This window comes from Cryptococcus neoformans (assembly GCF_000091045.1).
Source record: "Cryptococcus neoformans var. neoformans JEC21 chromosome 5 sequence".
Taxonomy (NCBI): domain Eukaryota; kingdom Fungi; phylum Basidiomycota; class Tremellomycetes; order Tremellales; family Cryptococcaceae; genus Cryptococcus; species Cryptococcus deneoformans.
The window spans coordinates 1,456,142-1,467,853 of record NC_006687.1 but is presented as its reverse complement, the minus strand read 5'-3'; the positions used below and the strand labels follow the sequence as shown (position 1 = coordinate 1,467,853).

Sequence of the window (11,712 nt, the reverse complement as noted above, 5' to 3'; positions counted from 1 at the left end):
CAGAAGTCATTCCCATCTCGCTCGTTTCGTCTATTCATTGTTCTTTTTTTTTTTTCATTCGTTCGGCTGCCATCCTCTGCACTTATCATTAATTGGTTTCCCTCACACACCCTCTTAAGGAAAAGTAGGAGAAAGATGTGTAAACAAGTCACCTGCCCGAACGATGGTAAACCCACTTGGTGGGGTTGCGGTGGGTCTTCTTCTTTTTCCCTCTTCGTTCCCTCTCCCCTCTCACGTCCCTCTCCACCCCCACTTACCAACCAACTCACGGCGTGAGCTGACAAAAACCCCATACTGAAAAAAGGCAAACACGTCGAACAAGCCCTTGCCTCCATTCCCCCTTCCGATCGGTGCGACTGTCCTCATGAGCCTGCTAGCGTTCCGGGGATGTACGAAGTCAAGAAAAACGGACCTTCTGAGGGGGTGCAGCTGAAGGTCGGGAGGGCTGGCGCGGATGCGGAGAAGTAAAGCGGTTGGGTTGATGGGAAGAGCGGTGGGCAGGGGAATGAAGCATGGTCGGTCTGTCCAGGGAGAATACATTGGATGGGTGGGTGAGTGGGGGTTACTGGTCGGGTCTGCAGATTGTTTCCGAGTAAATTATCAAATCATGAAACCTTGAAACCATGAAGCTATGGAGCTATGAACATGAATCTATGAAGACGGTTTATACTGCAATCGCCGCAGGATGAGGTTCTTTTATTGCGGAACTGATCATGACCATTTGACAACGATGGACATGGAGACGAACGTATAATACATACATAAGCGAAGATGAGGGTTATAATGTTCAAAAATAACCATCTATAACTCAACAACCCCCCAACACCTACTCCTCCTTAGCATCTTTACTCCTCCATCTCTTGCCCCTGTTTCTCCGTGCTCACCCCTTCCAAAAAAGTAGTCCAATCATCTCCCTCTCCCTCTCCCTTCCAATTCCCCAAACCCATCTCTTCTGTTCTCCCTTCCTTTGTAAGCAATACCTCCCCATGAGGGGATACACGTATATGTCGAAGGAGGTCAATGTGTGAATGGTCGATAGAAGGCGGGTTGGGAGAACTGAGCCATGAGTGGATGAGAAGGGTCGTTGGGGGATGGGTTAGGTCTGGGACCTCTGCGATTGGGAGAGAGTTAGCAGGTGGTCCGGAAAAAGGTGAAAAAGGGGATGGTGGAAACAAAGAGGAGAAGATTGGAAAAATTGGAAAGCGGACTGGGAGTCGAGTGGATTGCAAGGAACGACATTAAAGACAAAGACGTAGACGCAAAAGGGCGAAGAGTCATCGCCAAACCCGAATTTTCTTCAAGCCATACTTATGATACCACAGAGCTCCGCTCATTACCTAGAGAATCCTACGCAGACGACGCGACCCTCGTAGATACCTCGTATCTCTCACAAGAAGAGAGGATAAAGCCGGAAACAGAATAAGACCTTAACTAAGTTATGGGCATGACAATCTCTTACAAAGCTGGACTGCATCCGAAAATGCAAAACATCCAAGCCTGCGATGCGATATGATACACCAGACGAGGAAACCAGTCGACGCAGGGAATGTTCGAAAAAGACGCAAAAAATCGAAGGAAATCCAAAACCCAAATAAGGAAACATGGCAAAAGGAAAAGAAAACCCACCCATTCCTGTCTCATACTCTCCAGTTTCCCTTTTTTTGACCTCCTCCAAATCCAGCAACTCCTTCGGCTTTGGTCTCCCTGGCCTCCGTTCTCGTGTAAGCTCTTCAATGCGGGGATCATGTCGCTTGAGATACACTTCCGTTATGAGTGCTTTGAGGGAAGGGAGGGTAAGCGGGTTTGGGGAGGAGAGGGAGTGGATGAAGAAGAGTGGCCGCTGGACTGTGCGAGAGCGAGCGATCAGATGAAGATGGTTGAAACAGGGCGAACAAAGTGAGCAAGAGGAAAGAAGTACACGTATATCGCGCGAGGAATAGGAATGTAAATGGAAGGGACAGTAGATGACAAAGATACAAATCAATCAATATGTCGACGCATCACAAAGTTCATCCCGAAACGTACCCTTCGCAGAAACATGATCTTTTCTTGCCTTGTTATTTCCCTTGAGCTTCTCGACCCTCAGCTGGACCCGCGTAAGCTGGGCAGCCTTTCGTGATCCCGGATGGAGGCCTTCCTTTCCCTTGATTGTCTTTTTTGTAATCTTCCTGTTGTTGGGCATCTCGATGAATACGGATATATGATTACAATGTATTTTTGGATGTGCAAGAGAAAGTGTAGTTGTTGGGATTGAGAAAATACTCTGGCGGGTGGAGGCCAATTACGTAACATCATATATAAACCACGACGACGGCCGAAAACCGTCTTTTCCGCATTCACTCTTCACTTGCCATAACATCCATTCCCTCTATCCACCACAGAAAAAACTACCAAAAAAAGGCCACCACAGCTGCCCATCTCAGTCAGGCCGGCAACTACCTTCACATCCTGCCATGCGCGTACCCCATACCCTCCGAAAACTGAATAATGTCAGGTTAAAAAACCATATTTACACGTACGTCCCTTCAAAGTTCCAATGTCTAATCGAATGCCGCTGACTCGTCATACAGAGGCTCTTTTTCCAACCTGCACCTATCTGCAAGGAGGAGCAACAGGAACAAAAAGAGTGACAGCTACCACCCCTTTCCACTCCCATCAGCTATCAACGCCATCCCTCCTTCTCCCATTTCCCAACTCCCGTTCCCTACCAGCCCTTTACGCGGCTCATGGTCCCAAACGCCTACCTCCTCCATTCCTGCTGCCTCCCTTGGTCAACTTCAAAAACTCCTTCAACCTTATTCTGGTGAAAAGCCTGAATCAATCAGCGCCAGTACCACTGGCGAGATGTTGAGCATCCAACATGCTGAAGCTGTCTGGCTCCTCTACTCAAGCTTTCCACAAGCATACCGCCGGACCTTTCCTCTCTCTGTCCTCCATCAAACATTCCGCCAAGTCGTCCCTCGATACTCGGATATCAAAATCCTTATTGGCAATCCACGCACCCGTAACCCGAGTGTCGTGAGAGAACATCGAAGAAAAGTTAGAAAGCTGGCTGCGGAGTGGGAGATGAGGTTGAGGGTTGTTGCTGGGGATATCCTTGCCCCCAGGCGAAATAGTGCGAGGCAAGAAGGAGAAAAGAAGAAAGAAGTGTTGCATACCCCTGGAGTGCTCACGGGTGGTCTTCGAAAACTTTCAATATTAGGCGACAAAACGGGATGCGAATCGATTCTTCTCGAGCTCAAATCCCGTTTTCCCCCTTCCCTTTCCTCTTCTTCTAGCGATGCCGCTTCCTCATCACTCCCGACGGTTTCTCCCTCCGAATGGCGGACCCTTTACGACTACTCCCTCCGCTCCGTCGTCCGCTGGCTCTCGCTCAACATTTACCGTGCTCCCACAGCCCAAGGCGAGATTCTTTCTGCTATCTCTTCCCTTAAACGTCTCATCAGCGGTATGCAATCCCAAGGTGTCCCAGCCGGCGAGCAAACGGCTTTGGTCCTCCTCGACGCTGGACGATACACTTCTTCGCCTGCTGCTGTCCAGGATCAAAAAGTGAGAGAAGGGTTTGAAGATCTTACGAGGGTGATTTTGGGAGGAGGCTACGGGATTAAGAGGAGGGATGTGGGTGGATTGGGGCTGGGCTGGGAGGGATTGAAAGTGGAGTTACCGACGCAAGTTAAATTGGCGGTGATTGAGATGATGGGCCGGGAAGGAAATCTGTGGGGGATGATTACAGCTTTTGAGAAGATGTATCCCGATCTTTCGGTTCCCTCTCCCGCCCCCGCGTCAGCCACCACCCCCACTTCCACTATGATGGCTACCTCTGCCTCTGTGGTCGGAGAGTTCCAAGAAAACATGATGGAGGCTGAAGCGACGACGGCAAAGTTGACCCCGGAAGAAGTAATAGAAGAGGAGATCCCGACGTTGAGCAGTATGATGGCCAAAGAACGGGCTGCAAGAGCTGAGAGGGATTGGTTAGGTCGGGTGCGTCATTCCGACACAGATGCTTCAGACATCTCTGCCTCGACATCTGCAAACACGGCGATATTAGCAGAATCAGCAGAATCAGCAGAATCAACAGAACCAGCAGAAATGGTGGAGCACGAACCATCTTATCGTCGTTCCTTTTCAACATACTTACCATCTATCCCCATGCCTCTCTCTCTTCTTCCCTCCTCCTCCTCATCCTCCTCGGAACCCGCGCGCGCGTGCGTCAACTTGGCCGACTTTGACGATGCCAACTCAATCCCACCCGACTACATGATCAAAACCATGCTTCATTACATCTACCTCCATCGTCACCCTGACCCTGAGGCTGTTTTCCACGGCGGACGAGGACGACCAAATGTGAGAGAGATGGGGTTGTACGTGTGCAGAGCAGGATTGAGGTTTGCAGCGTTGGAGCAAGTCCGATGGTTAAGCCAAATCGTCACCACTTTCTTTTCTTCTACTCTCGATTCCACTTTTTCTCGCCCTACCCTCAAAATCACTCAACCGAGAATCCACCCCAACCCGCTTTGGTTCAACACCGCCCTCCGAATTGTCCTCTCTTCAGCTGGCCGTAACAAGAAAGCTATCGGTAAAACAGTGGTGTTGAAGGAGGAGATTGAAACACTTGAGAGACGGTTAGAAGAGGAGATTAGGGTTTTGGAAATGTTGAGGACGAGCGGAGCCAACGCCGCGAACGTTGTGAACGCGAGCGCCACTGGGGATGAGAGCTCTGTGGACACGTCAGAAGGGCAGCTAAACGACATAACCACTTCTACACCCTCCCTCACCCCAAACAGCAACATTAACATTGACATCCGAACCCATCTCGAATCCCTGCAAACCAAACTCGACCAACTAGCGAGCCTGAAAGAAGAAATCCAGCATAGGCAGGAGGTGGTCCTCGCGGGAAAGCGCAGAGCGAAAGATAGGGCTGCTGAAGCTCAAGCTATTGAGGCTGCCGAAACTCGTGCGTTAATCGAAGCGCGGGCCGATGAGGCTGTGGCGGCGGCGGGGAGTAAGAGTGAGACGAAGATGAAGGAGAAGGAACAAGGAAGGGAAGTGGATGTGAGTGGGGTAGCGCTTGGGTAGAACAGAGACGATGAGCTGAAGTGAAGTAGTGTTAGAAAAAGGGGAAAATCAGTGCTTCCATCTTGCATAAGGGTGTATAGAGATGTATCGTATATCGTGCTTCTTGATCGTATTTTCTATACGTTGATGACTCCTTAGTAGGTGGCTGGGTAAGGAGAGGATAAGTCTTTGTCAAAAAAGATTGAGACTCAAGCGAGAATAAATGGCATGTTGGTAACAAAGTCTATCTACTCGGTATTGTATATATTTTCTCTCTCCGTCGCGTCCATCGGACTCGGTCCGGTTACACTTGAACCCAAGCGTCTATTGTCGGCTCTTGAAAGAGAGGCCCACAATGAAGAGCAGTGCTTCATAGCCTGGGCGATCAGAAAGACCGAATGCGTAGAATTGCTCCATGGTGAGCGGCACAGACGGCCTTCCTCAATCAAGGTTTTTATCCAGTACGGTGATGGTACAAGCTCCATTGAAGTTTTACACTTCCGGAACTTGCATCGCAACCGGAACCTTGCCTTCCCTCCAGCATTCCGTAACTCGTGTCCTTCCCCAGGACCGCCCACAGGACAAGGGATTTGAATCCCCCTTTCCTTGAAACTTCGCAGCAGTTCCTGCATTTCTTGGGGGCCAGGGTACTTCCTGCGGATGAAGTCGAAAACCGAATTGCACTTTCAACACTGATCAGAATTTGAATTAGCATCCGAGGAAAAAGGCACTCACCACTGTCGTCTCTGGAAGTGCTGGGGGAGATGGGGATGGGACCGGCACTTCCAACGCAGGTTGGCCATTCCCTGCGGCAACGCCATCAACCGTGTCATCTTCCAGCACCTCAAGCAAATTCAAGGTGCCACTGTCGAGATCGAGCCTCACACGCTGTCAGGACAAAGGAGAAACGACCTTCGGGTCAGAGGACCTAGCGCTTTAGCCTTCGCTGACTACGACCTGAAGGTTTACGCCCTCGGCGACCGCGATGCTCGAAGCACTGTCCCCCCCAGCTCCCCCAACAGCAAGCTGGCCGACTTCTGCCTGGATCGGTGCGTGAACTGGCTCGACAAGGTGGGCCAGGTCGTCTCGAAGAACGCTCCAAAGGTCACTGGTGGGGTTTTCAAACCGATCATCTTATCCACTGGTGGCCTGGTGAGCAGGAGCACAGCCGATGAGTGGCAGGACTGGGAGGGAGGCGATGCCGGCGGGTGCGTTTGAGAGGATGGAGAAGCGAATTGGTGTCGAGTTGGTCAAAGCAAAAGCGAGGACGCTGGTCTTGTGAGGAAGAGGAGGTTGGATTATTTTTTCTTTTCTTTAAAAAGTTGTTTATTTAAGTAGTTTCTTTAATTCGGGCAACCCACACGACAACCCAATAAATTAAACAACGAAAAATGCAACCTCTATAACCCCCTAACTGGCTCGACAAGGTGGGTCAGGTCGTCTCGAAGAACGCTCCGAAAGTCACTGGTGGGGTCTTTAAACCGATCATCCTTTCCACTGGTGGCCTGATGAGCAGGAGCACAGCAGACGAATGGAAGGAGTGGAGGGAGGCGATGCCGGTGGGGGGGTTCGAGAAAATGGAGAAACGGATTGGTGTCGAGTTAGTAAAGGCGAGGGCTAGGACGCTGGTCTTGTGAGGAAGAGGAGGTTGGATTATTTTTTCTTTTCTTTAAAAAGTTGTTTATTTAAGTAGTTTCTTTAATTCGGGCAACCCACACGACAACCCAATAAATTAAACAACGAAAAATGCAACCTCTATAACCCTCTATAACCCTCTTAATACCCCATAACACATAACAACCCCCTAATCAACGTTCTCTGCACCTTAAACACCACCAACATGTCCCTGCAGAGGGCCAAAAACGCCCGTGGAGATCCTGGTCGGTGCAACCTATGCTCTGCCGACTATAGGGACCTCAAAGATCATCTCAATAAACAACATTCCACCCATTTCTTCGTCCCCTCCGACCTCCGTGGCTCTTCCCTAGTCGCTTGCCCTCGCTGCGGCACCCCCTGCTCGGCTGGTACTGGTTTATCTCGTCACCAGAGCCGGTATTGTGGTCTCACTGCCCCTCGAATCCGCCGAAATCGCGTGGGAAACTCAACAAACACACCTCGCCGCCCTCCCTCAAATACTGCAGCTTCACCCATCGTTCTTTCGCCTTCCCCAGATCGCCCAAGCCCCCCTCAGCCTGCTGAAGTTGTTGCCGGTCTCGAACCACTGTCTGAAGCCGAGGAGGTGCAGGAGGTCGCTCAGGTTGTTGCCGAGACTGTTGACACGCTGGAAGGGACCCGGAGAGCTCCGGAATCCGTTCCGAGATCTGCCGAGGAAAGTGGCGCGCGAGTTAGGGAGCTAAACATGGCAGCGCCGGAGGAGGAGCATCGTGGGGAGGAGGAGAGTAGTCATACCAACCCAACTGCCCCAGCAGGGCTCGAGAACGCGGTGAGCTCAACGCTGGGGCCTTCCCCTGGGACGTTGCCTTCCTTACTTCCGTCCCAAGAGTGTGCTAACGAAAGATTCCTGTACCTTGCGCACCTGCCTGTTCGGAGCAAGCCTCTGCCCAACAACCTAGTTACCGACTTCATGGACGCCGCTGAGCGTTGTGCTCTTGCCTACATTGCACAACCCTCGGACTCTACACTGCTGGCATTTCTCGCCCTTCCAAAGGTCGGCCTCACCCAGGCGCTCGCTCCAGAACAGCCCCTCAGGCCGTCAACCTTCCTTAAGCAGTTCCCGCATATCCCCTGGCCAGAACAGCCACCCGCTCGTCGTCCTCCCAGCAATATTCGTCCAGACACCACCAAACAAGTCATCAAACTCGTTGAGAATGGGCGCCTAGGTGCGGCAGAGAGAGTGTTGGAGGAGGATGCTTCAGTAGCCGAACTTGATCAAGGGGTCATCGACCAGCTCATCGCCAAGCACCCCAAAGGGCCGTCTTGTCCATTCGGCAATGCAGTTGGTCCAACTCCTGGTAAAGCTCCCGACATCGACACCATCCAAAAGGCCCTCGACTCCTTCAAGCCCGACACAGCACCCGGCGTTAGTGGCTGGTCGGTCCCTCTCTTGAAGACGGCTGCCAAGAGGGAGCCAGTCAAGCAGTTTCTCCAACTCCTCTGCGCCGCCATCGCCAACAACACCGCCCCTGGTCGCTCTATGCTCCGCACTTCTCGTCTCATCCCCTTGAAGAAGGACGATGGCTCTATCCGACCTATCGCTGTTGGTGAACTTATCTATCGGCTGTGTGCGAAAGCTCTCATCATCTCGCATTTCCAACCCGACTTCCTCCTCCCATTCCAGCTTGGGGTCAAGTCAATCGGTGGTGTAGAGCCGATCGTGAGGCTGACAGAGAGAGTCTTGGAGGGTTCTGCCGGCGCTGAGTTCTCCTTTTTAGCCTCGCTCGATGCTTCTAACGCTTTCAACCGTGTAGATAGGGCCGAGATGGCAGCGGCGGTCAAGACCCATGCGCCGACGCTTTGGAGGACTTGCAAATGGGCCTATGGCGACTCGTCCGACCTTGTGTGTGGCGACAAAATCCTTCAATCCTCTCAAGGCGTTCGACAGGGTGACCCTTTCGGCCCTCTCTTCTTCTCGATCACCCTCCGACCAACCTTGAATGCCCTCAGCCAATCGCTAGGTCCATCTACGCAAGCGCTCGCTTATCTCGATGACATCTACCTCTTCTCAAACGACTCGCAAGTCCTCAGCAAAACTACCCAATTCCTCGCCGACAAGCAGCACATCATCAAGCTCAATGAAAAGAAATGCAAGTTAATCAGCTTCGATGAGATCAGGCAGGAGGGCTTCAAGATGCTAGGGACGATGGTAGGAGGTAAGGAGAAGCGAGCGGAGTTTCTGGAAGGCAGGATTCGGAAGGAAATGGCAAAGGTGGGCAAGCTCAAGGATCTTCCACATCAACACGCGCTCCTTCTATTACGTTTCTGCATTCAGCAAAATCTACGACACCTGCAGAGAAGTCTGCGCTCGGACGACCTTGTAGACCTATGGGAGAGGCTGGACACGATGCTATGGGAGGAGGTGAAAAGGATGAGGATGAGGCAGCGGGAGGATACGGCGGAAGAGGAGGCTCTAGGGAGATCGTTGACGAAGCTACCAGCGCGACTGGGCGGACTAGGTCTACTTTCCTTCAAAGATGTAGCCCCCCTTGCTTACCGCTCGGCAGCCGAGGCCTCCGACACTCTCCTCGACAACCTAGGTCTCCTTTCTTCGCCAGAGGAACCTCCAACACCGGTCCCCCAACGAACTCGATGCGCAGAACTCTGGGAATCGCAACAGGAAGCCATTCTACGTAATCTCGGCGACACTGAACGCAAGCGGCTCACCGAGAATGCCTCCAGACTCGGCCGAAGTTGGTTATCAGTCATCCCTTACCTTCAGCCCCTGCGCCTTTCCAACGTCGAGATTGCCTCGGGTCTCCACGACCGCACCCTGGTCGGCTCCTCGATACCTGTCTGTCGCTTCTGTGGGTCGGACTCACCTTTGGGTCACGACGAGCTTTGCCGCGCCCGCAACCCCTGGACCCAGCGCCGGCACAATGCCATCAACCGCGTCATCTATCAACACCTCAAACAAATCCAAGGTGCCACGGTTGAGATTGAGCCCCACACGCTGTCGGGACAAAGGAGAAACGACCTTCGGGTCAGAGGTTCCAGCGCTCTGGCCTTCACTGACTACGACCTGAAGGTTTACTCCCTCGGGGACCGAGACGCGAGGAGCACAGCCACCCCAAGCACCCCCAACAGCAAGCTGGCCGAATTCTGCTTGGACCGGTGCGTGAACTGGCTCGACAAGGTGGGTCAGGTCGTCTCGAAGAACGCTCCGAAAGTCACTGGTGGGGTCTTTAAACCGATCATCCTTTCCACTGGTGGCCTGATGAGCAGGAGCACAGCAGACGAATGGAAGGAGTGGAGGGAGGCGATGCCGGTGGGGGGGTTCGAGAAAATGGAGAAACGGATTGGTGTCGAGTTAGTAAAGGCGAGGGCTAGGACGCTGGTCTTGTGAGGAAGAGGAGGTTGGATTATTTTTTCTTTTCTTTAAAAAGTTGTTTATTTAAGTAGTTTCTTTAATTCGGGCAACCCACACGACAACCCAATAAATTAAACAACGAAAAATGCAACCTCTATAACCCCTAATGCAAGTTAATCAGCTTCGATGAGATCAGGCAGGAGGGCTTCAAGATGCTAGGGACGATGGTAGGAGGTAAGGAGAAGCGAGCGGAGTTTCTGGAAGGCAGGATTCGGAAGGAAATGGCAAAGGTGGGCAAGCTCAAGGATCTTCCACATCAACACGCGCTCCTTCTATTACGTTTCTGCATTCAGCAAAATCTACGACACCTGCAGAGAAGTCTGCGCTCGGACGACCTTGTAGACCTATGGGAGAGGCTGGACACGATGCTATGGGAGGAGGTGAAAAGGATGAGGATGAGGCAGCGGGAGGATACGGCGGAAGAGGAGGCTCTAGGGAGATCGTTGACGAAGCTACCAGCGCGACTGGGCGGACTAGGTCTACTTTCCTTCAAAGATGTAGCCCCCCTTGCTTACCGCTCGGCAGCCGAGGCCTCCGACACTCTCCTCGATAACCTAGGTCTCCTTTCTTCGCCAGAGGAACCTCCAACACCGGTCCCCCAACGAACTCGATGCGCAGAACTCTGGGAATCGCAACAGGAAGCCATTCTACGTAATCTCGGCGACACTGAACGCAAGCGGCTCACCGAGAATGCCTCCAGACTCGGCCGAAGTTGGTTATCAGTCATCCCTTACCTTCAGCCCCTGCGCCTTTCCAACGTCGAGATTGCCTCGGGTCTCCACGACCGCACCCTGGTCGGCTCCTCGATACCTGTCTGTCGCTTCTGTGGGTCGGACTCACCTTTGGGTCACGACGAGCTTTGCCGCGCCCGCAACCCCTGGACCCAGCGCCGGCACAATGCCATCAACCGCGTCATCTATCAACACCTCAAACAAATCCAAGGTGCCACGGTTGAGATTGAGCCCCACACGCTGTCGGGACAAAGGAGAAACGACCTTCGGGTCAGAGGTTCCAGCGCTCTGGCCTTCACTGACTACGACCTGAAGGTTTACTCCCTCGGGGACCGAGACGCGAGGAGCACAGCCACCCCAAGCACCCCCAACAGCAAGCTGGCCGAATTCTGCTTGGACCGGTGCGTGAACTGGCTCGACAAGGTGGGTCAGGTCGTCTCGAAGAACGCTCCGAAAGTCACTGGTGGGGTCTTTAAACCGATCATCCTTTCCACTGGTGGCCTGATGAGCAGGAGCACAGCAGACGAATGGAAGGAGTGGAGGGAGGCGATGCCGGTGGGGGGGTTCGAGAAAATGGAGAAACGGATTGGTGTCGAGTTAGTAAAGGCGAGGGCTAGGACGCTGGTCTTGTGAGGAAGAGGAGGTTGGATTATTTTTTCTTTTCTTTAAAAAGTTGTTTATTTAAGTAGTTTCTTTAATTCGGGCAACCCACACGACAACCCAATAAATTAAACAACGAAAAATGCAACCTCTATAACCCCCGAATCATGAGCGGCCTTCGCTGACTAGACTAGCTTATGTAAATAATAATTGTGAGCGTGATTACTTGTTGCAAGTCAGCCCTCGGTACTATACCGCCATCACTCTATTAGCTATCGAGTC

At 52.3% G+C, this 11,712-nt stretch overlaps 5 protein-coding genes across 5 annotated transcripts; 3 read left to right on the top strand and 2 right to left on the bottom strand.

The window, feature by feature from the left end:
- The first annotated feature begins 55 nt into the window (after window positions 1-55).
- On the top strand, window positions 56-657 carry CNE05230 (expressed protein). Its single transcript, XM_571173.1, has 2 exons — window positions 56-190; window positions 305-657. Exons 1-2 carry the CDS (start codon window positions 136-138, stop codon window positions 466-468), a joined length of 219 nt encoding a protein of 72 aa, XP_571173.1. The 5' UTR covers window positions 56-135; the 3' UTR covers window positions 469-657.
- An 82-nt stretch (window positions 658-739) lies between these two features.
- CNE05220 (hypothetical protein) lies at window positions 740-2,211 on the bottom strand. Its single transcript, XM_571154.2, has 3 exons — window positions 2,026-2,211; window positions 1,627-1,845; window positions 740-1,111 (listed from the first exon to the last, which is right to left on the bottom strand). Exons 1-3 carry the CDS (start codon window positions 2,180-2,182, stop codon window positions 846-848), a joined length of 642 nt encoding a protein of 213 aa, XP_571154.1. The 5' UTR covers window positions 2,183-2,211; the 3' UTR covers window positions 740-845.
- Window positions 2,212-2,373: 162 nt separating this feature from the next.
- CNE05210 (hypothetical protein) lies at window positions 2,374-5,197 on the top strand. The gene is made up of 2 exons (XM_571047.2): window positions 2,374-2,515; window positions 2,571-5,197. Exons 1-2 carry the CDS (start codon window positions 2,454-2,456, stop codon window positions 5,074-5,076), a joined length of 2,568 nt encoding a protein of 855 aa, XP_571047.1. The 5' UTR covers window positions 2,374-2,453; the 3' UTR covers window positions 5,077-5,197.
- A 95-nt stretch (window positions 5,198-5,292) lies between these two features.
- On the bottom strand, window positions 5,293-6,676 carry CNE05200 (expressed protein). Its single transcript, XM_024657309.1, has 2 exons — window positions 5,791-6,676; window positions 5,293-5,738 (listed from the first exon to the last, which is right to left on the bottom strand). Exons 1-2 carry the CDS (start codon window positions 5,886-5,888, stop codon window positions 5,510-5,512), a joined length of 327 nt encoding a protein of 108 aa, XP_024512968.1. The 5' UTR covers window positions 5,889-6,676; the 3' UTR covers window positions 5,293-5,509.
- A 157-nt stretch (window positions 6,677-6,833) lies between these two features.
- CNE05190 (conserved hypothetical protein) lies at window positions 6,834-11,583 on the top strand. Its single transcript, XM_571046.2, has one exon. It carries the CDS (start codon window positions 6,896-6,898, stop codon window positions 10,073-10,075), a length of 3,180 nt encoding a protein of 1,059 aa, XP_571046.1. The 5' UTR covers window positions 6,834-6,895; the 3' UTR covers window positions 10,076-11,583.
- The last annotated feature ends 129 nt before the right edge of the window (window positions 11,584-11,712 follow it).